The sequence below is a fragment of the Bos indicus genome, chromosome 16, assembly GCF_029378745.1.
Source record: "Bos indicus isolate NIAB-ARS_2022 breed Sahiwal x Tharparkar chromosome 16, NIAB-ARS_B.indTharparkar_mat_pri_1.0, whole genome shotgun sequence".
Classification (NCBI taxonomy): Eukaryota; Metazoa; Chordata; class Mammalia; order Artiodactyla; family Bovidae; genus Bos; species Bos indicus.
In genome coordinates, this window is record NC_091775.1 from 46362938 (window position 1) to 46387246 (window position 24309).

Here is a 24309-nt window from a genome sequence, read left to right on the forward strand (position 1 = left end):
CCGAGAGATTGCACCATTTTACATTCCAGTCCCTTATATGAGAGGCCCACGCTCTGTACCTTTGTAACACTTGGAATTATCGATCCTTTCGATTGCAGGAGTTGTGGTGGGTATGTAGTTGCATGTCATTGTGATTTTAATTTGCATTTCTCTTATAACTAATGATGCTGCTTTTTTCAAGTCCTAATTAGCAGCCTGAATAGAATATCTTCTCATGTGAAGAATCTGTTCATTTTGATTATCCTTTTATTTGGGTTGCTGGCTTTTTGAGTTGTGGCTGTTTATACCATCTGGGAGAAGTCTTTGGTCTGGCATAGGTTTTGTGAATATGTTCTTGCAGCTGTGGCTGGCATTTTCATTTTCCTAATAGTATCTTTCAAAGAGCAGATGTTTCTAATTTTGATGATGTCCAATTCATCCATTTTTTTTCTAATATGGCTGGTGTCATGTCTAGGAAATATTTTCCTGCCTTCAGTTTGTGAAGGTGTTCATGTGTTCTTTTCTCTAGTAATTCCTTAGTTTTAACCTTATGTTCAGGTCAATACAGGGTTTGGGGCTTTAAAAATTTTTTTTTATTTATTTGGCTGTGCTGGGTCTTCGTTGTGAAACGTGGGATCTGTGATCTTTGTTGCAACATGTGGGGTCTAGTTCCCTGACCAGAGATCAGACATGGGCCCCCTGCATTGGGAGCTCCAGGTCTTAGCTACTAGACCCCAGAGAAGTCCCCAATACAGAGTTTTGAGCAAAGAGTTGGTATGACATAATGTATGTGTTAATAGCATCATTGAGCTGTTTTGAGATGAGACTGGTGGGCTGAATTTAGCCTTGAGGACGTTAGCAAGGAGGATACGGTGATGATTCAAGCTGAGAGCAGCCAGGCAAAGTGGGGCTTCTGAGAAATACTGGGAATATAGGCGAGGTTTTCAGGCTTTTTCTTCATCTTCCTTAATGAATAATATCCAACTTTAAGGAAAATTATTTCCCTTCTCTGAAGACCCCTGTGCTTGTAGTTTAACATGAGGCCAAGTGTATGTATAGAACTTGCCTTGAGATTGAATTTTTGCTGTGAATTTATCTTCATTTTTTAAAAGTAAATAATCTGTTTTGACTTTAATTTCATGCCTTGTCATTCCTCAGGCATTGTTGTTCAGTCACTAAGTTGTGTCAGACTCTTTGTAGCCCTATGGATTGCAGTACACCAGGCTTCCTGGTCCTTCATTATCTCCCTGAGCTTGCTCAAACTCATGTCCATTGAGTCAGTGATGGCATCCAACCATCTCATCCTTTGTCTCCCCCTTCTCCTCTTGCCTCCAATCTTTCCCAGCATCAGGGTCTTTTCCAATGAGGTGGCTGTTTGCCTCAGGTGGCCAAAGTATTGGAGCTTCAGCTTCAGCATCAATCCTCCCAATGAATACTTAGGGTTGATTTCCTTTAGGAAATCTTCAGGCATGAAGCCCCAAAGAAAAAATGACAGTTCATCTATTCATTCACAAAAGATTAAAAAAGAAAATCAACACATTTCACGCAGTGCTCCACAATACTTCTGCTGGGTAAGACTCATAAATCCATGTCCCTGTCTTGGACACTTCAACTCCTGTCTGATCCTTTCTTTAACTAGAGATTTATTGCTCTCAATTACTCCTTTTTGCCAGATTTATAAACGTAACTGTTCTTTATTTAATACCTATTTTGTACACTAGGCAACAAGACAGTAAATTTATTGTCTATGAGTTGCTACTTTGAAAAATTACATCAATGCAGAGTGATTGCTTTTCAGCCTTCCTAGCCAATAAATTCATTTCTTTTTTTTTTTTTGTAGGGGATGATATGAGGTCATAGGATAATATATATAATCGCTGATTACAGAATTAGAAGAAGCAAGTTGCAGGCAACTGCTCTAACACTGGACTCTACCCCCTAGAAGGAGCAAGTTGGAAGAAGCTAAGAAGGAAGACTTCTATCTCCTGCCAATCATGTATAAGCTGGTCTCCTGCTGTTTGCTTTTCATAGGATCCTTAAATCCGCTCCTGTCTCTTCCTGTCCTTGACTCCAGGCAAGAGTCCCTGCAGCTCTTAGGTAAGATGATTTTTTTCCCCTTATGTTAGTCTTGAACAAGTCTTCAAGGGTCTTAAATGCAAAGTTAAAGATGAAAATTCTCTCTTAAAGGAGTCTTGTTAATAGTCCCAGCTATGAAAAGAATTCTGAGGATTCTTAAGGCATGTCTCAGAGTCAAGAATGGATACAGTTTTTTCCTTTCTAAAATATAAAAGTAGAAGGGGAACATTGCTTATTTAACGTGACTTCTGTAATTCTGAGTTATTTTGGTCAGTCTTTTTTTTCTGTTTTGAAAATAGCACTAAATTTAAAACACCATTGCTTTTAGTCTTTATTTTAAGTGAACTGGTTGTTCCAATTATAGATTAAAGTATTTTGATTTTATCTTATATTATTTTAAGTTAAAAGGCAATCATCTGACATGTGTTACATGAAAAAAAAATGTTTTTTAAAATATAAAAAAGTAACCAGCTGGGACTAGAGTAGACACAGATTTCCAAGTTCATTTTATCTTTTCCTTCTGGTTTATGTTTCATTCAGTTCAATTCTAAGTTGAATTTTTTAAAGTGTATCAATCAAGGAGATACTTATTGTGCTTTTAGCTCTTCATTTAACTTAAGAAATGAAAAGGTTGGGGAAAAAAAGAAAAGAAAAAGTTGATGTTTGGGGATTGTGTTCATAAACATTTTAACTGGATTTTAACTTGTCTTTAATTGTGGATACTTTTAGACATTTTTTTTAAATAAAGGAAATAAAACTTTGGTAAGCCAGTAATTTTATAATTTCTAGTCCATAAGTTTCTCCAAAGCAGCTTTCTTTCTTTTTTTTTTTGATAATTTAAATTTTATTTTATTTTTAAACTTTACATAATTGTATTAGTTTTGCCAAAGCAGCTTTCTGATAATAGTCAAGCACTAATTCGTGCACAATTAATCACTTTCCAGAGTCACTGAACTCAGAAGTGGCAGTCATCTTAATGGTTAAAATGAGCATTAACTTTATCGAATCTCTGCTATTAAAAAAAAAAAAAAAACTTTGAAAAGCATAAGGTGAAACGAAGAATGAATATTCAGATATTACTGACATCCTCAAAAAATTACATGTCATTATTATGATTTTTTAAAAACTTGAGTGAGTGTAGCATCCCCTTTCCAATTCTTAATAGGTGGCAGCTTATCTTAGCATTTTTGCCTGAATTTTTTCCTACTTACTTGTTTCTCCATAAATGATCCTTCCCTGGTGGCTGAGCAATGCAAGAGACTCTGGTTCAATCCCTGGGTTGGGAAGGTCCCCTGGAAAAAGAAATGGCAATCTGCTCCAGTATTCTTGCTTGAAAAATTCCATGGACAGAGGAGTCTGGTGGGTCGCAGAAGAATCGGACATGACTTGGCAACTGTAAACAAACAACAAAACAAATGATCCTTCACGACAAAAATATTGATATGTAGCCAAACTTTGTAGACTTTCATTAACATTCTTCAGAAGTACCATGAAGCCTTCATGATGGCTTGCTTTTTATTCTGCAATCAAGGTTGGAGCTGAGGGTTTGAAAGCCTTAGTGAAGCAGGCACTCCCTGCTTCACTGCTTTTACAGGACTCCCTGGGGGCTCTGATCACCACAAGGCAGAAACCTGCCAAGAGAACAATCTGGGCCCAGTATCACTCACCAGCCCTCACACTCACCTTTCGCACACCTGACACAAACTTACCATGCATCTTCTATGCTACCAAGCTGACCAAATTACACGCTGAAAATGTTGCTATCAACTTGTTCAAAGAATATTGTAAAGCTGACTTGTTTCTGATCATTGTATCTAAATCTTAGAGGCCAGAGAAGAGGTGATGTTATCCTATTTGCTTTAGGTGTGTGTGAGTGAGTCACTCAGTTGTGTCCAACTGTTTGTCATCACCATGGATATTAGCCCACCAGTCTCCTCTGTCCATGGGATTCTCCAGGCAAGAATACTGGAGTGGTCACCATTCTCTTCTCCAGGGGATCTTCCTGACCCAGGGATCAAGCCTGGGTCTTCTGCATTGCAGGCAGATTCTTTATTGTCTGAACCACCAGGTCGGAAGAACATAAACAAGCCCGTCTTTTAGAAAACCACTCCTTTACTTTTCCTCTCACTCCAATTTCGCCACCCCTATATCTAAAAGCAAAAGGCAAATGATAGCAGTAGGTAAACAGAGATGAAGAAGAATCACTTTGTAAGTGGAAATGTTTTTTCACTGATCCTGTGGCTCAGCCCAATCCTTTTTTTTTTTTTTGATTTTTAACATTTTAAATTTCTTTACTTTTTGGATCACATGGGATCTTAGTTCCCCGACCAGGCATTGAACCCACACCCTCTGCAGTGGAAGTGTGAAGTCTTAAGCACTAGACCACCAGGGAAGTCCCAGCCCTACCTTCTTATTCAGGGTGGTGAGCATCCAGCAAGGCTGTGCAGGCAGGAGGAGTCAGGATGAGAACCATGCCTCATGATTTCCTGTTCTGCTGGCTTGGAAATTGGACTGTAGCGTTCCCACTTCTCTGTTAAAATACTGCTAATGACAAACCATGAACTCAGTATTTGAAATCTGTCTAGTATTAGCTTCCTGTTCCTGGTGCATGCTCATGCTCAGTCACTCAGTTGTGTCCCACTCTTTGTGACCCCATGAGCCTCCTCTGTCCATGGGATTTCCCAGGCAACAATACTGGAGTGGGTTGCCATTTCCTCCTCCAGGGGATCTTCTCAACCCAGGGATTGAACCTGTTTCTCCCGCATTACAGGCAAATTCTTAACCACTGAGCCCCCTGGGAAGCCCCTCCCTGTCCCTGGTACCTCCCTAAAGACAATGGGGAACAGAACTGAAGCAGGAGCTGTCACTAATATCAATCATTGCTCTGTGTAGCACCTGAAGATGTCAGATCAACTCTGGATGAGCTGGAAAGAGCGTCTCTTCTGCAGATGCTGCCAGAGATGTCAGGCGCAGAGACAGGAGAGGGTCTTAGGAACACAGGTAAAATGACTCGTGTTTACAGGCTGTCTGATTTCTTTGCTACTGAATTTACTCTGAGTGATCACACTCTCCCCTCCTGCATACAGTCTTCCTCTGCCATCTTCTGTCTCCTTTTTCTCAGCAACTCCTTGCAAGCATCCTTCTCTGCTTGGCCCCTCAGCATATTTGTTCTCTGTATGATTTGGGGGGTGGGAGGCAAGGGGAGGGAAGAAGAGCATTATCCCAGTTTTCAATAAGTACAATTTACAATGCTGGCTTCCCTCTTAGATAAGTTAATCTATCTGTATCTCAAATCCTTAAACCAGTACACAGGAATGATTAAAAAACAAAATTCCCATCGCATGGGGTTATTGAGAAGATTCAATCAGGAAATGCAAGTAAAATGTTCATCACAAACACAAAATAACCCATGTCAGCTTTTACTGTTTTCTCAGTGACAGCGTTCCTCCTAGCACAGATACAAATGCTCAGAACATTCTGGAGTCTTTTAATAAATTTGGTTTTGTAGAAAGAAATTCATGTGTGATCAAGTATTGTTGACAAACTACTGAACTGCTAACTCACTGAGGAAGATGCAGTGCCCTTTGTGAACTCTGGGGGCTAGAAAAGAGCCAGGTGCTTGCCTGTCCTCCATCAAATAAATATCACTGCGGTGTGAAGAAAGGAAAACCAGAAACTAGACATGATTTAGTAATATTCTATTTTGTGTGTTTTAAATAAGACAAAGATAAAATGGAAATAATAGATATGATGATGAATGGTTTCAAAATACTGTTTTCCAGATCCCATTACCAACATTTTTTACCCAAGAGGAAACATGAGAAAGGTAAGTAGGTCCTATATGAGAGTTAGGATAAAAAAGGTGAACATTTCTATGCCTTGACTTTAGAGGAGCCTCAGTAGGAACCAGTCAAGCCTTCTCAGTACAAATCTTAACACCCAGTATTATTTCAAAGCATTATTTTTTTCCCAAATTTTGATCCATGTAAAATGGGGATACAACAAGAACTTACCTAGTGTTCATCTCTGATAAATGATGATAACAAGTTTTAGAGAATCAAAAATAGATAAAGCCCTTGCCCTCAAGCCTGTCACCCACTTGCGCTGTGTCACTGATTATCTTCACTGGGTCCAAGGCCAGCAGGGCTGGTGTCACACGGAAGCTTGTGAGAAACGCAGACTCACCCCACCCCTCACACCTACTGAATCAAAATCTGCATCTTAACAGGATTCCCCACGTGGTTTGTATGCACAGTAAAGTTTGAAAAGCACTGTCATATGATATCTAAATGGAAGAAAGGCATGGTCGAAACATTGAGAGGGAATATGTGTGGTAAAGGAGAATATGAAGGAGATAATTTTGGGTGCAAAAGGCAGACTACAATAGGACATGATTAATGAAAATATTAAATGGTTAGAAATGGTGCACAATTAATGGAGGACCTTAACTGCTAAAAGAGAAATCGGTTTTGATCATTATCAACCCCTCAAACTAAACTGAGCTCAGTTGTTCAGTCATGTCTGACTCTTTGGAACCCCATGAGCTGTAGCCCTGCCAGGCTAGTCTGTCCATGGGATTTCCCAGGCAAGAATACTGGAGTAGGGTACCATTTTCTTTCCAGGGAATCTTGCTGGCCTAAGGATCAAACCTGCGTCACTTGCGTTTCCTGGACTGGCAAGTGAATTTTTTACCACTAGCCCCACCTGGAAAGCCCCAAGCTAAATTAGTGTTTCCTAAAGGATTTTCTGTAAGGTCCTTTGAATTACCCTGTAGCTCTTTTGGTAAAGAACCTGCCTGCAATACAGGAGACCCGGGTTCAATTTCTGGGTCAGGAAGATCCCCAGGAGAAGAAAATGGCAACCCACTTCAGTATTCTTGCCTGGAGAATCCCATGGGTAGAGGAGCCTGGTGGGCTACAGTCTATGGGGTCGTAAGAGTCAGACACAACTTAGCGACTAAACCACCAAAGGATTTTCTGTGAATATCAGTCCCATAGAGTCAGTCTACAGGGCTGCCCTGCATTCTAACCCCTCTCCTGTCCTGGCAATTCTTTGTGTATAAAGCCTCCAGGAAACGAGATAAATGTATTTAATTTTAATCAAGAATTTCCCAAATATTTTGACCAGAAACATCTTCTTTTGGTGTAGTGCCCACTAACCTCCTTGTAAAAATATACCATGAAAGCCCTCAATTCTGAAGATGGCATACACTGCCTGAGGTTCCCAGGTAGGGTAGACCACACAGAAGGGGAGGGTGTGGCTCCTATTACATTAAAAGTTATCACTCAGATATTTATATTCTTCTGAATAGAAAGATTATGGTGAAAGACTCTAAAATCATAAAGGTGATTAGTAGAGATGCTCATAAAATCCTAGAATAAAAAGAAAACTAAAGGTCCATGATTAAAGTTAATTTCAAGACAAATAAAAGACCTGATTTACACAGAAGACATTAAATGTACAGAACATGTTACTGAGAGATGAAATAGAAACAGGTAAATGAAGGTTTAGGAAAATTCATGGCAATCACGAGGCTAAATAGACTGGATGGACCACAGGTTGGGCACAAGGAGACCTTTCAGAGTCTACATACTGGGTGCTCACTGCAATTCTATCCCATGAAACAGCAAGAAAACCCTTTTTAAAACCCTTTTAAAGGTCCTGTATCTGAGTAAGTTTCATTTGTGTGTGTGTATGGCACTCAATTAATTGATAACCTATTTTTTTAATTTCAGGCCTTCTCTGGGCAAGATCCTAAGCTTTTCCTGAGTGACCTTTTGTCCAGAATTAGGAAACAATCTAAGAAACGTGGACCTTCCTCTGAATGCTTCTGGAAATACTGTGTCTGAAGCAAAATGACCCTCTACTAGTTACCTCCAAGACGACCATCTGAGAAAATGTAAAATAAAGATGCTTGATTTGAAAGCAGTATAGATGAAAAACTAGGCAAGCTAGACCCTGTTCATTATTATTTGGAAAATAAATCCTCTATGTTTTGCAGATACTATGAGTGGTTGTTTTACTTAAAAACGTATCCTGAAAAACAAACAAACAAAAAAAGTACCCTGAAAATCTATACTTTTTCTTTTTAAGAATAATTTTATTTATTTTTGGCTGTTCTGGATCTTCGTTGCTGTGCAGGCTTTTCTCTAGTTGATGTGAGCGGGGCTGCTCTCTAGTCGTGTTGCTCAGGCTTGTCACTGTGGTGGCTTCTCTTGTTGCAGAACACGGACTCTGGGGCACACGGGCTTCAGCTGTGGCTCCCGGGCTCTGGAGCACAGGTTCAGTAGCTGTGGCACGTAGGCTTAGCTTCTCCGTGGTATGAGGGATCTTCCTGGATCAGGGATCAATCCCAGTCCCCTGCATTGACAGGTGAATTCTTTACCACTGAGCTACCAGGGAAGCCCCTATATTTTTTTCTTTCTTTCAATTTATCCTTCAAGAATTATCCAAAAGTTTAAAAGTAAATGAATAAATGAACAGAAGCAAATACAAAGAAGAAAAAGTCATAACTGCAAATTTTACTTAAATAGTAAAACTCCAAATCATTTGAACTACATTATCTTAGCAATGATGTCCTCTCAACCCTTACAAATAACAATGTAAGTTATTACTTAAAAAAAAATCCGTATCTAAGCTTAGAAAAAATCTACAGTGAAGGATGCTGAAAGATAAGGGCTGGAAACAGTCTGAATTTTCCTTAGTTTCTGATGGAAAATGTCCACACGCTCAGATCCCCTCTCCTTAGCTGGCCTGAGTATTGAACTGGTGAAAACTTTAATCTCTGAACACTGAAGTCTGTTCGATCTCAGTTGCTGTGAGTTCAGGCAAGGATCACAATACTGGAAAAAATATCTTCATAATCTGTTCCTTAGAGAAGAAAGCGGAGGTGGGATTTAAATTGTGGAATGGAAGAAATAGCCTGATATGCTAAATTTTTAAAACCACGTGTGTGTGCACATACTAACTTATCCTCTTAATACATTATATCCTCTTAATATATTGACGTAGCTCATCTCTGTATAGAGTATGGAGCATGAGAACCGAATGGCCCATGCTCATGGCAGGAGTGCTTCTCCTGGGAAACCGGGGTTCCCTTTCTTTGCTCTGCCAACCATACCCCCAACTCACAAGGAACGAAGGGTCAGGTCTGCGCCAAATAACCACCGATGGTACTGATCTTACCAACAGCCATCCAGAATCTCTTTTAAATGCAGGTCTGATAAATCTTCCCTTCCCTTATTTAAGGCATCAAGAACATATTGGCAGGGCATGTTGTTTTCAACTTGAAGGATAGATGTGTCATCTCAGGACCAGGCTGGCTGGGAGGATACAGTAGCATCGCTTGATGCTGAAGTTCAACTGAATTCAATCCCCTAACACAGCACTCTGGCACCACAGGCTACAAGAAGTTTATGACGCCAGGAAGAGGTCAGGGTGGATTTCATCATTGCAGTAGAACCCGAAACCCCTCCTGTTTTGTGGCAGACACATGGCGACTGCTCTTGCTGCGCGGGCTCTGGAGTCAGGTCCCTGTGGCCACACAGCTGTGAGCTCTCAAGCAGGTCATCCAACCCCCACCACCCCCGTGTCCTTCTCCGTCAAATGCGAGCAGTGATGCTCAGTATTTCATGGGTGGTTGCGAACATTAAATGAGATAATTCACAGGGAAGCACCAGAACAGTCCCTGTGGGCAGAGCACACACTCCATCAACACTGAGCTCTCTTCCCTTCCTGGGTTGTTTTTCTGTGTGTGTGTGACCGGAGGTGCAGGTGGTTTGAAAGGGGTGATGTTTAACGAATCCTGTTGGCTTCAGGGTCCTGATTTATATTTTAATTCTGAGACTGTTGCCGCTGGGTTCCACAGTCAGCTTTTGTGAAACACAGGTTCACTGTACAGAATCTAAAAGAGTAACTTTGATAGCTAAATTTTATAAATTAGGTGTTAAAATACAACTGCACTCATTTCACATGCTAGCAAGGTAGTGCTCAAAATCTTTCAAGTTAGGGGTCAGCAGTATGTGAACCAAGAACTTCCAGATGTACAAGCTGGATTTAGAAAAAATAGGGGAACCAGAGATCAAATTGCCAACACTTGTTGGATGAAAGAGAAAGCAAAGGGATTCCAGAAAAACATCTACTTCTGTTTCACTGCCTATGCTAAAGCCTTTGACTGTGTGGATCACAACAAATTGTGGAAAATTATTAGAGATGGGACTACCAAACCACCTTACCTGTCTGCTGACCACCTGTCAAACGTAACAGTTAGAACTGGACATGGAACAACAGATTGGTTCAAAATTGGGAAAGGAGTATGTCAAGGCTGTATATTGTCACCCTGCTTATTTAAATTATATGCAGAGTACATCATGTGAAATGCTGGCCTCAGTGAATCACAAGCTGGAACCAAGGTTGCTGGGAGAAAGATCAACAACCTCCAATATGCAGATGATACCACTCTAATGGCAGAAAGTGAAGAGAAACTAAAAAGCCTCTTGATAAAAGTCAAAGAGGAAAGTGAAAAAGCTGGCTTAAAGCTCAACATTCAAAAAACTAAGTCTTAGTCTCATCACTTCATGGCAAATAGAAGGGGAAAAAGTGGAGCAGTGAGAGATTTCCTTTTATTGCGCTCCAAAACACTGCGGACAGTGACTACAGCCACGAAATTAAAAGATACTTGCTCCTTGGAAGGAAAGCTATGACAAACCCTGATACTGTATTAAAAAGCAGAGACATTACTTTGCTGCCAAAGTCCATGGAGTGAAAGCTATGGCTTTCCAGTAGTCATGTATGGATGTGAGAGTTGGACCATAAAGGCTGAGTGCCAAAGAATTGATGCTTTTGAATTGTGGTGCTGGAGATGACTCTTGAGAGTCCCTTGGACAGCAAGAAGATCAAACCAGTCAACCCTAAAGGAAATCAACCCTGAACATTCATTGGAAAGACTGATGCTGAAGATGAAGCGCCAATACTTTGGTGACCTGATGCAAACAGCCGACTCACTGGAAAAGACCCTGATGCTGGGAAAGATTGATGGCAGGAGGGGAAGTGGGTGACAGGGGATGAGATGGTTGGATGGCATCACTGACTCGACGGACATGAGTTTGAGCAAACTCCAGGAGATAGTGAAAGCCCAGTTCTTAAAGGAGGACCAAGTGCCAAGTTGTCATTGGGAAGGAGCTCAGACGCAGAGATGACACGGACATGTGTGCAGAATGACCCTAACGTGAGCAGTCTGCAGTGTGTTTCAAACTCAGGAAATACTTCTCAATAATATAAGTGATTTATGTATTTGGGGCAAAGGTTTGTTCATGCAGTGCAAGAAAACTTCTCAAGCTTTACATGTACACCGTTTATTGTTTTTAAAAAAGACACCAGATTAAAATATTAATAACCATTAAAAACAGGGAAATCCACACAATGATAAACTTAGCTGATTCAAAATTTCCATTTGGATTAAATTTACCTTTCGAGTTATGATGAAGTTGCACTTAATTGTAAAATGATTCCATTCACACAGCATGTGTTGTTCATAAATTCTGACCTCTTATCCAACAAAACACAGCCTTTTGGTAACATTTATGTAACCATGGAAACCTGTAGTACACATTTTTATTACTGATTTCTACAGGCATCAATACAAAAAGTTACTAAACTTGAATGACAGTTTACAGTTGGGTGGAGCCCCTGTGGTGGGGAGAGGCCGGCACTGTTGAGCCTTCTCTGCTCATCCCCAGAAGCAGAAGCATCATGGTCATTTCTAAATATACCAGCTCAGCTATTTACCAAAACACCAAAACTATAACTGGTTTTATAGCTCTGCTTACAACAAGCACCAATTTTAAATTGAGCCTAAATGTGTAGTAAGGCAAAGAAACAGTTAACTGTCAAGAAAACAAACATCCAGAAAGAAATCTGAAAGAGGGCTTGGACTAAAAAAGTGCATACACACATGCAGAATGGTCCCCTGACTGCTCCGTGTCATTTCTGATTTACACAAGTTAAAACGGTCATCAGCACAGAAGGCTGCAGTGATTCTATCCATGACAATATCCAGGCTGGTTCACTGTTTAAAATTTGATTTTTCACCAAGGGCAAAAATATCACACAACTTAACCAAAGCAATGAGGGCTTCAGAGATCATTTAACAATCAAGATGCAGCAGAACACGAGAGTTCTCTAAGCCTAAGATAGGAATATGGGCATGAAACGGCTGCAAGTGAGAACATTCTAGAAAAGTCACAGTCATCATTTCAAAGGGGTTCTGACAGTTAAAGAAAGAAGTGCCTTCTGGAAACTACAGCCAGCCCCTGTGATCGAGGTGGGAAGAATCGGGGAGGGCAGAGAACTCTGGATGCAGAACCCACGGGTACAGAGAGCTGGCGAACCTTCCTGTTATAGAAGGGACGTTGAGTGTCCATAGATTTTAGTATCTGCGGCGGTCCTATAACCAACTCCCTGCAGATACCAAGGGCCAACTCTTCTACTTTAGAAAGTAAATCTATGAGGGCTTGAGTCTCAGTATCATGGATAGAAAGGTCGATTCTCCTGATTATGATCATGTGATTATAGTATTTTATAAAAAGCTATAAGAAAGGAAGAAGCATTTTCCTAAAAAACACAACAACAAAAGCAGAAAAGTAAGTTAGTTTGTTGCATGTTATTTAAATGAGAAAAGGTTACTGGGGTCTTCATTTTCTTCTATTCCCGGTTCTGACCTGCACGGGTGTGAATAAGACACCATTTCAGATTTGAGAAGGAATCATCAACTCTCTAAGAAGAGGGCTGACTTATCAAGTGAACAACTCATGTGCTACTCAGGAGAACGACTATAGCAGGCCCAGGAAGCCCTGATTTGTGGCAAACTGGGCACCCCCCTTGGCTAGGGCCCTCCCAGAGACCCCTCACCCCTACTTAAGGGCAACACTCACCTTTATTTAGGGGCAAAGAGAAGACAGTGGCCATGAGACCTCTTGCAGGGATGGAGAGACCTCCTTTTGCATAAATTGGTTGAAAAAGAGAAAGAGTGAATTGTTAGCTTTGATAGGACAACATTTAAACACACACATATAAGAACTTATATAACTTTAAAAATGTTTACAATCATTTTAAAATGTAAAAACAGATGAGTCAGAAGATGATTGAGCTAGAAGCTCTTTTGTTTTTAACATTACACATGCAAAAGCTAATTTACACCCTTCAAGGAATAAGCCCACAGTAAGCTGATCGATTTAAATATATATATATTTATTTATTTTATTTATGGCTGTGTTGGGTCTTGGTTGCTGCATGGGCTCTTCTCCAGTCATGGTGAGTGGGGGCTACTCTCTAGCTGCGGCGCGTGGGCTTCTGATTGTGGTGGCTTCTCTTGGTGCGCAGCACAGGCTCTAGGGCATGTGGACTTCAGGTGTTGTGGCTCCTGGCCTCTAGAGCACAGGCTCAATAGTTGTGGCACACAAGCTTAGTTGCTCCACAGCATATGGGATCTTCCTGGATCAGGGATCAAACCCATGTCTCCTGCACTGGCAGGTGAATTCTTCACCACTGAGCCACCAGGGAAGCCCAAGCTGATCTATGTTTAAGAGAAGACTTCCAGGATTTCAGTGGAAGGCAGAAAATCAAAAGGAAAAGCATCTATAAGAATGAACGTCAAAGTTCAACCCTAAAAACCAGGAATTTCCAGGATACCAACGAGCTATATGTTTTCATACTGGTAAATGCTGGAGTGGCCTGTGTTGTGAGAACTCTGGAATGTTGGCACTTAACTGTGGAGGCACATGTCACCATGTGAAGACCAGGCAAGGGCAACGTGCTTATGGAGACTGTCGGGAAAGGTACGTGACCTCTAGTAGGGACTTCTTCAAGTCTCTACTGTGGGGCAGGAGATGATTCATGTAACAACAGAACAAAACCAATGAGGCTAATGTTTGGGCTTTTTCTTGCTATACTCCTAACTACAATTTATTTGGGGTGACACCTGCAATGAAGTGTACACATACCTTTTTAGAGGCCATCCAGTCTCATTAGAGGACAGCTAATAAACTAGAAGAGTCTATTCGCCAGTTTAAATACATTGGGAAAAAGGAGGAGTGAAAGAGTCTATATACAATGTCTGCTTCAGGAAAAAGATGTCTTCTAAAAAATCAAGAAGGGAAAGCCTTAACATTCAATGACAGCTTCTTGGTCCCTTAAGCTGCAAGGGTTCACAGAGAATCACAGGGAGGAGGAGCAGCCCAACAGGTCTGGAGAGGCAGTGCAGGTCCTTCTTCAGAGTCACTCGGCTGCTGCTTCTGTTGGATCCGGACCATGGTGTCTACAGTATCACCAGCTGAGTCTCTGTGTCCGCAGGTGACACAGCCCTCCCAAGGAGAACAAGAGTAGGTAGGTTAGTTGATGTCAAGTCATCTGCAAAGTTCTAAAGTCAGTAAAATGCCGGCCTAGCAACCTATGTCTAATTCCCCCACATAATTTATTTAATAAGACTATCTATTATTTATTTATACTATATTTATTTAACTATTTAATTTAACTAATTTATTTAACTATATTTATTTAATAAGATGATTATACTTCATTCTTCATTATTAGAAGGTAAATGATGGTAATCATTTAAATACTTTTGCTTGAATTGTTCTGGGGCTCATTCTTCATATACTCTACCCACAGAAATCCTACCTCTGGCATGAATCCAACATATTGAGTTTGAACTCTTCTCAAATGTGCATGTGTACTTGACATGCAAATCTTATACTCTCCTCTCCAGTCAAGCATGGATCAAACCACGTGTGTTTATTCCTAATTGACCCATAACATTCCAACTGGTGGAAGAAAAAACCACTTGGAGCCAAAAAGACCTGTATTTAAAATCCGATGAACTGTGTGAACTTACACAGCTGTGTCTCAGTTTATGCAGGGGGCTTGGCTCCTGAGGCTGTGAAAATCTATGGATGCTCACGTCCTTACATAAAATGACGTAGTCCAGTCAGCACTAGAGGGTTCCACATCCTTACCGGGACTGAAATTTGATCCGTGATATACAAGGCCTCACTTTGTTGCTATTGGTAAAGTTGGGGTAATAACACCTCCCACAGAGGAAGTTGTGAGAAGTAAGGTTTCCAGTGGAATAATGCAATGCATGGTGGGCCTTCTGTATCTGCATGCTCCACATCCACAGATTCGACCAACCACAGATCCAAAACATTTGGGGACAAAAATTCCAGAAAGTTCTAAAAGGCACAACTTGAATTTGCCATGCACTGGCAACTATTTACATAGCATGCACGTTGAATTTACAAGTATAAACAGCATTTACAGTGGATTAGGTATTATAAGTAATCTGAAGATGATTTAGGATGTATGGGAGGATTACATAGTGACATAAAGTGAAAGTGTTGGTCACTCAGTTGTGTCTGACTCTCTGTGACCCCAGGAACTACAGCCCACCAGGCTCCTCTGTCCATGGACTTCTCCAGGCAAGAATACTGGAGTGGATCTTCTCTAGGGGATCTTCCTGACCCAGAGATTGAACCCAGATCTCCTGCACTGCAGGGGGATTCTTTCCTGTCTGAACCCCTAGGGAAGCCTCAAGAGGATGTGCACAGGTTACATGCACATATTATGCTGTTTCACATGAAGGGCTTGAACATTCGTGGATTTTGGAAGCCGCTGGAGTCCTGAAACCAATCCCCTGCAGAAGCCAAGGGACAAGGATACAGCCAGAGCCCAGAACACTGCCCAGCACAAAGCCATCAGCACATGACAGCTGTCATTGCTGTGCTTACCTGGGTATCTATTTCCTGAGGGATCGTCTGGCGCTGAATCCAAGAATGCACGTTGGCTATCTCCTCCCTTTGCCCTGGAGAAAACTGTGGCTGCTGCCATCTCATGCTTTCCAGCTTCTCTACGTCTTCTTTCAGTACAATTTCTTTAACCCTGAAAACAAGGGGACAAACAAAAGCTTCACAGTCCTAAATAAGGCACAGGGTTCTTACCTTGTCATCCAAGACCAACACTTCATTTTGGTTTGTAACATACTTCAAATCTCTCATTAAAGTATGACTTCATATCTCACATTGAAAAAACACAAACTGACTCATTTGTCACGTTGGTAAAGCTAGACCTCTTCTTCTTGATGGAAAGCACCTGCATCGAGTTTTAATGAGTCATATGGAAGAAACAGGTTTCCTTTAGGTCTTCTCTTCTTTTAGAATGAGAAAAAAAAGCCCAGACTCTAAAAATAGTTCATGTACCTGTGAGCCATCTTGGAAAGCCCTGCCTCTCTTTGTTTTCACCTTATGACATATAACATTTGTATCCACTTCCACCACAACCATTGTTTTAAGAAATCACTCACCATTTGACTTCAAATCAATGAATTTGAAAATACATATCTCTGAGGATATGTATAAAAATGTTAAAATCACTTTGTATTAAAAAACACAAGAAACCCCAGAACACTTATATAAAGGGGGGTCTTCCAACAGGCTTCTTCCCTCCCAGGCACCTGATGCATCATTAGAATGCGGCCAGGTGTCTGCTTTATCATTCTCCAGATGGACTCTTCAGCTAACTTAGGAAATGGTTCTTTTTTCTGTACGTCCTGAGATTGCTGCCCATCTTGAGAGATTTCTGAAGAATCATCACTAGGAGCAGAGTTTATACTGCTGCCACTGCTTCCTATCAAAAGTCAACAACAACAAAGAAAGCCAAATTAGGAAATACCCGTCAGGGGCTGATCTGCCAAGCTGATCCTCAGTCTTCACAGACCTGGGAGACTAGCTGGTAGTGTCCTTCACCACCCAGCCCAGCGTCATCCCAGGTCACCTCGGCCTTCCCGTTCCTCCATCTTTCCAAGATCTCCTTCTCAGTCTTCCTGAACTATCCGCTCCTCAAGGTCATGCTGCCTTTCTCATCATCACCCATAACTGCTGCATCTCAGCTCCACTTTCTCCTTTGCTTGTTCAATTGTTCCAACTACAAATCTGGAACAGAGCTTTAGTCATTCTGCTTAGAGCCCAAAGCCTATCACTCAGTAACACTCTGCCATACCTGAGTCTTTTTCCCTTTAATTTCCCACAATATCAAAATGTCAACTCTGATAAAGCTACTTATTAATTCCATTCTTATCTGAATCCAAGTTGCCAAAAGCATACAGCAAGTCACACGGAACAGGGTACATTGGTTCTGCGGTAAATTCATCATCACCCAAGGACCATCAGAAAGCCTGTAATCCTGGTACAGTTCTCTGGTCAGTGCACTGTTTCGAGCAGGATTATCTTCTGATCCCTATTTCCTTCCTCAGTCTCACTTATAAGGAAAGAAAAGGAAGCCATGAGAAATGAAATTCATTACCCTGATGCCAAACACAGATTTACTCATATGTGCATTCTCTCTTCATTGCCCTCCTATTAAAACAGAGAAGCCACCCATCCATGCCAAGGCCCATCCCTTTACAGCTGCTATGGAGCCTCATAGATCATTCCTTTCCTGTCCTGCATCTAATTCTTCCGGGTCCTTCTCATTTACTTCGGAACAATTAAAACAAAACAAAGTACCTAATTTTTTAAAAATAAGTGTATGGATAAATATAAAAGACATTTTTCCTCATTAGAAAAAATCTCTTTGAAAGGTAATTAAAGCCAAAAACAGCAACATTTTTACTGTAGGACTTGTAATACATGTTGAAATAAAATGTATGACACATTTTACTTAGCACAAAAGACAAGTGGACGAAATGGAAGTACTCTGTTTTAAAGTTCTAAGACAAAAAGTGAAAGAACAGTGTAAACTGTGATAAGTAGAAGACATATGTATAAATCCTACAGCAATGACTAAAATAATTTTTTTAAAGGAAAAAAAAAAAAAAGAATAGCCGAGAAGTCAACAATGGAGAGAAAATGGAACTTTAGGGCTTCCCTGGTGGCTGAGACGGTAAAGAATCCGCCTGTAATGCATGAGACCCAGGTTTTTTCCCTCAGTTGGGAAAACCCCCGGAGAGGGAATGGCTACCCACTCCAGCAATCTTGCCTGGAGAACTCCATGGACAGAGGAGCCTGGAGGGCTACAGTCCATGGGGTCACAAAGAGCTGGTGTGACTGAGTGACTAACACTTTCATGTTCCTTCTATACTCATTTTAGAGAGTTTTTAAAATCACAGATATTGAATCTTGTCAAATGCTTTTACTACATCTATTGAGATGATTTTTATCCTTCATCCTGTTAGCTACATTATTTCACCCTGATTGATCTATAGATGCTGAAACATCTTTCCTTCCCTGGAATAAATCCCACTTGGTCATAATGTGGTGGTGGTGGTGGTTCAGTCACTAAGTCGTGTCCGACTCTTGTGATCCCATGGACTGTATAGCCTGCCAGGCTCCTCTGTCCATGGGATTCTCCAGGCAAGAATACTGGAGTGATCATAATAAATGATCCTTTAAATGTATTTGCTAATATATGGCTCAGCTGGTAAAGAATCTGCCTGCAATGCAGGAGACCTGGGTTAGATCCCTGGGTTGTGAAGATCCCCTGGAGAAGGAAAAGGCTACCCACTCCAGTATTCTGGTCTGGAGAATTCCATGTATGTCCATGGGGTCACAAAGAGTCAGACATGACTGAGCGACTTTCACACTTGAGGATTAATGTTCATCAGAGATAACTGGCCTGTAATTTTCTTTGTGTATGTGTGCTGTCCTTGTCTGGTTTTGGCATCAGGTAATGACAACCTTGTAAAATGAGCTGGAAAATGTTTCCCCCTCTTCAATTATTTGGAAGAGTTTGAAAAGTAGAGGTATTAAACCTTCTTTGAATGCTTGGCATAGAATTCACCTGAGAAGTTGTCTGGCCCTTTACTTCTGTTTTTTGCAACATCTTCAATGATTGTTTTATTCTCTTTACTAGTGATTGGTTTACTTGACTGGTCTGATGGTAGTGGGTTACCATCTCTTCATGATTTAGTCCTAGCAGGTTATGTGATTCTAAGAATTTCTCCATTTCTTCTAGGCTGTCCAGGTAATTGGCATATAGCTGTTCATAGTATTCTCATCTAATCCTTTGTATTTCTGTAGTATCACTGCATTTCTCCTCTTTCACTTCTGGTTTTATTTATCAGAGCTTTGTCCTTTTTTTCTTCTTAGTAAGCCTAGCTAAAGGTTTGTCAATTTTATCTCAATTTCATTTCTTCCCTCTCTGATCTTTATGCCCTTCCTCCTAATGACTTTGGGCTTCATCTAGTCTTCTTTTTCTAGTTCTTTTGGGTGTAAAGTTAGACTGTTTGATATTTTTCTTGTTTCCCGAGGTAGGCTTGGATTGCTATAAACCGTCCTCTTAGTACTGTTTTTCCTGCATCCCATAGGTTTTGATATGTTATATTTTCACTTGTCTTCAGGTAATTTTTAATGTCTCCTTTGATTTCTTGACTTAATAGTTGTTCAGTAACATGTTGTTTGTGCTCAAGTCACTCAGTTATGTCTGACTCTTTGCAATGGACTGCAGACCTCCAGGCTCATCTGTCCATGGGATTCTCCAGGCAAGAACACTGGAGTGGGCTGCCATTTCCTCCTCCAGGGGATCTTCGGACCCAGGGATCAAACCTGTGTCTGCCAGCATCTCCTGCATTGCAGGCAGATTCTTTACCTACTGAGCCACCTCAGTCTCCACATATTTGTGAGTTTTTCAGCTGTCTTCTCATAGTCAATTCCTACTTTCATACCACTGTAATTGGGGGGAAAAGGCAGGATATGATTTCCATCTTCTTTAATGCCTTGTGACTTGAACTATCCCTGAGAAAGTTCTATATGGACTTGAGAAGAATGTGTATTCTACTGCATTTGAGTTGACCACATACATCCATCAATACATCCTTGCTGTCTGGATGATCTATTCATTGATGTAAGTGGAGTTTTAAAGTCCCCCTGGTAGCTCAAATGGTAAAGAATATGCCTGAAATGCATGAAACCCAGGTTCGATCCCTGGGTCGGGAAGATCCCTTGGAAAAGGAAATGGCTACCCACTCCAGTAATCTTGCCTGGAGAATCCCATGGACAGAGGAGCCTGGTGGGCTACAGTCCATGGGGTTGCAAAGAGTGCTCCTATGCTAGGTGCGTAAGTATTAATAACTGTTATGTCTTCCTGATGATTCATCCCCTTTATCATTATATAACGCACATCTTTGTCTCTCATCACCTTTTTTTGAAGTCTACTTTGTCCGATACAAGTATGGCCACACAACTCTCTTTTGGGTGCCATCTGCTTGGAGGACCATTTTCCATCCTTTCTTTTGCATCTGTTTTTCTGTTGAGCTGGGACAGGTCTCTTGGAGGCAGCATATAGTTGAGTCTTGCTTTGTAGTACTCCAACCACGCTGTGTCTTTTGATTGACAAATTCATTTACCCATATGGTGATTATTGGCAAATGGGGATTTAGTACGGCCTATTAATCTTTTGTTTTCTGCGTGCTCTCTTCCCCCATTGTTTCTTTTTCCTTGTGTTTCTGTCTGCCATTTTGGTTTGGTGGTTTTCTATAATGTTTTTCTCCATTTCCTCTCTTTTTTTTTTTGGTTTCAGATTTCTGCTCTGGATTTTTGTGGTTACCATGAGGTTTTCATAAAATACCTCATAAATAAAATAGCCCTTTGTATGCTGATAGCATCTCATCTTCACTTACCTATATGGGTCTGTCCTTTTCCTCTTCCCCTTTCATGGGGGAAGTTGTCTTAAATGATCCCCTTTCATGTTATGAGTCTGTTACCCAACTGAAGTAGCTTTAGTTGTTTTTACTGCTTTCCTTCCTTTTAACTTTTATGCTCTAACAATGTGTCTAAAAATCTATTCTGACTGAGTTGGGATTTTCTGATTCTATTTATACCTCACTCAAGGTTTTGTGTACTTTGGCCTTTTCGTTTCAGGCAGAAGAGCTTCTTTGAACATTTCTTGTAAGGCAGGTCTAGCGGTGATAAACTTCCTCAACTCTTGTTTGTCTGGGAAAGTATTTCTCTTTCATATCTGAAGGACAGCTTTGCTGGATAGTCTTAGCTGACAGTTCTTATATTTCAGTATTTTGAGAATGTCATTCCACTTCCTCTTGGCCTACAGAGTTCCTGTTGAGAAAACTGCTGACAGCCAAATGGGGGTTCCTTTGTAAGTTATTATCCTTTGCCCATTGGTTGCCTTTAAAATTCTTTGCCATTGACTTTTGACAGTTTTAATATAATGTGTCTTGGAAAAGAAAGTATTTTTTCATTGAAGTAATTAGGTATTCTCTTAGCTTCATGGACTTTTATTAATACATTCAGTTCCTCTCCCATGTTTGGGAAGTCCCAGCTATTATTTCTTTATATTCTCTATTTATCATTAATTTTTGCCATTTTAATTGCAACGTACCTTGGTGTGGTTCTCTTTAGGTAGATTCTGTTTGGGACTCTTTTCTTCCTGGACTTGTATATGTTTCCTTTCCCAGTAACCTGGGACGAGGTTAAAATGGGCTATTTTCAGCTATTATGTCCTCAAGGATATTCTGTAATCCTTTTTCTCTCCCTTTTTCCTCTGTAACCTCTATAATGTGAATATTAGTATTCCAGGGAGATGTCTCAGATGTCTCAGACTGTCCTTACATCTTTTTATTCTGTTTTCTATTCAGCTTCAGTGATTACTACTACTCTGTCGTCCACCTCACTGGCCTAGTCCCCCTGTATCATTTAGTTTACTATTGATTCCTTCTGGTGTTATTTTTCATTTCAATTATTGTATTCTTCATCTTTGTTTGGTTGTTCTTTATATTTTCTAATTCTTTGTTAAAAACTTTGAATTTTTCTGTTTATCCATTCTTCTTCCAGTTCTCTGACCATCTTTATAGTCATTACCTTGAACTTTTTCCTGGGTAGATTGATTATCTCCATTTCACTTAGCTCTTCTGGGGTTTAAATCTTGTTCCTTTGCTTGGAGCATGTTTCTATGTTGCCTCATTTTGCCGAAATTGCTGTTTTCATGTCTATGTATCTGGAAGGTTGATTACGTTTCCTGATCTTGGAGAAGTCGCCTTTTGTAGAGATGTCCTGGTGTCTCAGAAGCACACTCCCCTCTGGTCACGAGAGCTGTATGCTTGCTCTAGGACTGACCCATAGGTGAGCTGCTGGGATCCTTCTGTTGTGGTAGGCTAGCTACCATGGGTGGTCTGGTAGGCTTGTTTATCCCCCCGTCTGGTTGGTTCCTAGGCCTTGTCTTTTGCCAAGGCTGCAAGGACCACAAGGCACCTGGACAGCACCAAGGGGCTGAGATGGGTGCACTGGGGTGAGTGCTGATTCACTGGTGGGTGGAGTCAGTGTCCGGGAGATCCTGCCAGCCCGCTGGCAGGCAGAGATGTGTCCTGGAGTCTGGCTGTAGGACCCAGGGGTCCCAGAGCTAATGTCATACTGCCAGTGGGTGGGGCTGGTACCTGACACAGCTGGCTGCAGGGTCCAGGGTATCCTGAAGCTTGTGCTGGCCTGCTGGTGGACAGGGCCAGGGCCCAGCTGGTCCTAATGTTGGTGCTGGCCTGCTCACATGAGACCTAGGTCCACAGGCTGCAGGACTGCCTCTCTCCTGCACTGGTGCTTGTCTGCTGGTGGGTGAGGCTGGGCCTGCAGCTAGAGCAGGCTTGCTGGTGGCTGAGGCAGGAGATTCTGGGTCTGGTGCCTGCTGCTGGTGGGAGAAGCTGGATCCCAGGGTCTCTGTGTGTAGGGTCCTGGGTGTCCCAGGTCTAGTACCTGCACACGGGTGTGTGGGGCCTGGCCCTTGGCCCCTTGGTGGGCAGTCATGTCCAGGGAAAGGTGTGAACTTAGGGGTCTTAAGGCAGCCTGTCTGCTCTTGGGTGGGGCTGTGTCCCTGCCCAGTTAGTTGCTTGGCCTGAAATGTCCCAGCACTGGTGCCTAAGGCCAGTGGATATGGGTGAGGCTGGGTTTGGAGGCCAATATGCTAGAGGGAAGATTCCAAAATGGCACTAGCCAGCAAGGGAGTCCATGTGGTAGAATGAGTGCCCCCAAGTGGCTGCCACCAGTGCTTATATCCTTGAGGGTGAGCTCCCATTAACTGGCTCCTGCCTCTGGGGAGCTTCCTGGTGGCTCAGATTGTACAGAATCTGCCAACAATGCAGGGAATCCGGGTTTGATCCCTGGGTCAGGAAGATCCCCTAGAGAAGGGACTGGCTTCCTAGGGGACTCTCCAACTTCAGCCTGTGGGTCTGATCCAGGCTCCTTCCAGATTATTGCTTCTGCCCTGGGTCCTATAGTATGTGAGAGTCCGTGTGCACCTTTTAAGAGTGGGGTCTCTCTTTCCCACACCCCTCTGACAAAGTCAAACATGCTGAGAGCTCATCTTCCTGGAGAAGGATGCCCAGGCTGTGGGGATCAACATGGGGATCAGACCCCATGCTCATTGGGGACAGCCTTGCAATTGCGATTACTCTTTCATTCATGGGTCACCCACTGAGGAATATGGGTCTTGACTATACTGTGACTCCCACCACCTACCAGTCTCATGGTTCCTTCTTTATATCATTAGTTGTAGAAGATCTTTATTTTTTTGAAAAAAAATTTTTTTGGCTGCACTAGGCCTTCACTGCTGCCTGCGGGCTTTCTCTAGTTGTTGACAATGGGGGCTACTCTCTGGTTGTGGTGCACAGGGTTCTCATTGCAGAGGCTTCTCTTGTTGCAGAGCTCAGGCTCTAAGAGTGTGTGGGCTCAGTAGTAGCAGCTCGTGGGCTTTAGAGCACGGGCTCAGTAGCCGTGGCTTCCAGACTCAGCTGCCCCTCAGCATGTGGAATCTTCCTGGACCAGGGATTGAACCTGTGTCCCATACATTGGCAGGTAGATTGATTCTTCACCACTAGACCACCAGCGATGTCCAATAGAAGATGTAGATTCTGATCTTTTTTATTGATAGGTGTTCTGGAAACAGCTGCAATTTTAGTTTGCCTGTGGAAGGAGGTGAGCTCACCTCATACATAAAAAGTAACTTAAAATGGACCACAGACTTAGCTATAAAAGCTTAACCTGTAGAATTTCCAAGAGAAAACAGTAGGCCATCTTAGTGACTTCAAGTCAGGCATGAATGTCTTTAAAAAGACACAAGAAGCACAACCTATAAAAGAAAATGTTGATGAACTGAACCTCATCAAAACATTTGCTCTTCAAAATGAAGATAAAGATAAAAAACTGAACAAAGAGACAAGCCACACACAGGGAAGAAAAACGAGTGTTTGATAATAGACTTGTATCCAGA

General features: G+C 41.7%; 2 protein-coding genes across 2 annotated transcripts in view; one reads left to right on the plus strand and one right to left on the minus strand.

Moving 5' to 3' along the window:
* Nucleotides 1-1870: 1870 nt before the first annotated feature.
* Nucleotides 1871-8060, plus strand: UTS2 (urotensin 2). Its single transcript, XM_070768273.1, has 4 exons — nucleotides 1871-2076; nucleotides 4948-5055; nucleotides 5838-5881; nucleotides 7791-8060. The coding sequence occupies exons 1-4, from the start codon at nucleotides 1974-1976 to the stop codon at nucleotides 7902-7904; spliced, it is 369 nt and encodes a 122-aa protein (XP_070624374.1). The 5' UTR covers nucleotides 1871-1973; the 3' UTR covers nucleotides 7905-8060.
* Nucleotides 8061-11392: 3332 nt separating this feature from the next.
* The window catches only part of PER3 (period circadian regulator 3), a 63560-nt gene continuing 50643 nt past the window's right edge, over nucleotides 11393-24309 (minus strand). Inside the window, 5 exon segments of the mRNA XM_070767676.1 lie at nucleotides 11393-12773; nucleotides 12987-13049; nucleotides 14055-14414; nucleotides 15837-15991; nucleotides 16552-16740. Coding sequence (XP_070623777.1) covers nucleotides 14259-14414; nucleotides 15837-15991; nucleotides 16552-16740 — 500 coding nt within the window. The 3' untranslated portion in view covers nucleotides 11393-12773; nucleotides 12987-13049; nucleotides 14055-14258.

Excerpts from the sequence above, each read along its gene's own strand:
- UTS2 (XM_070768273.1), top strand. The coding sequence starts at position 1,974 with ATGTATAAGCTGGTCTCCTGCTGTTTGCTTTTCATAGGATCCTTAAAT. Across the intron at positions 2,077-4,947 it reads AGAGTCCCTGCAGCTCTTAG|CACCTGAAGATGTCAGATCA; the intron begins GTAAGATGATTT and ends TGCTCTGTGTAG. Across the intron at positions 5,882-7,790 it reads CAAGAGGAAACATGAGAAAG|GCCTTCTCTGGGCAAGATCC; the intron begins GTAAGTAGGTCC and ends TTTTAATTTCAG.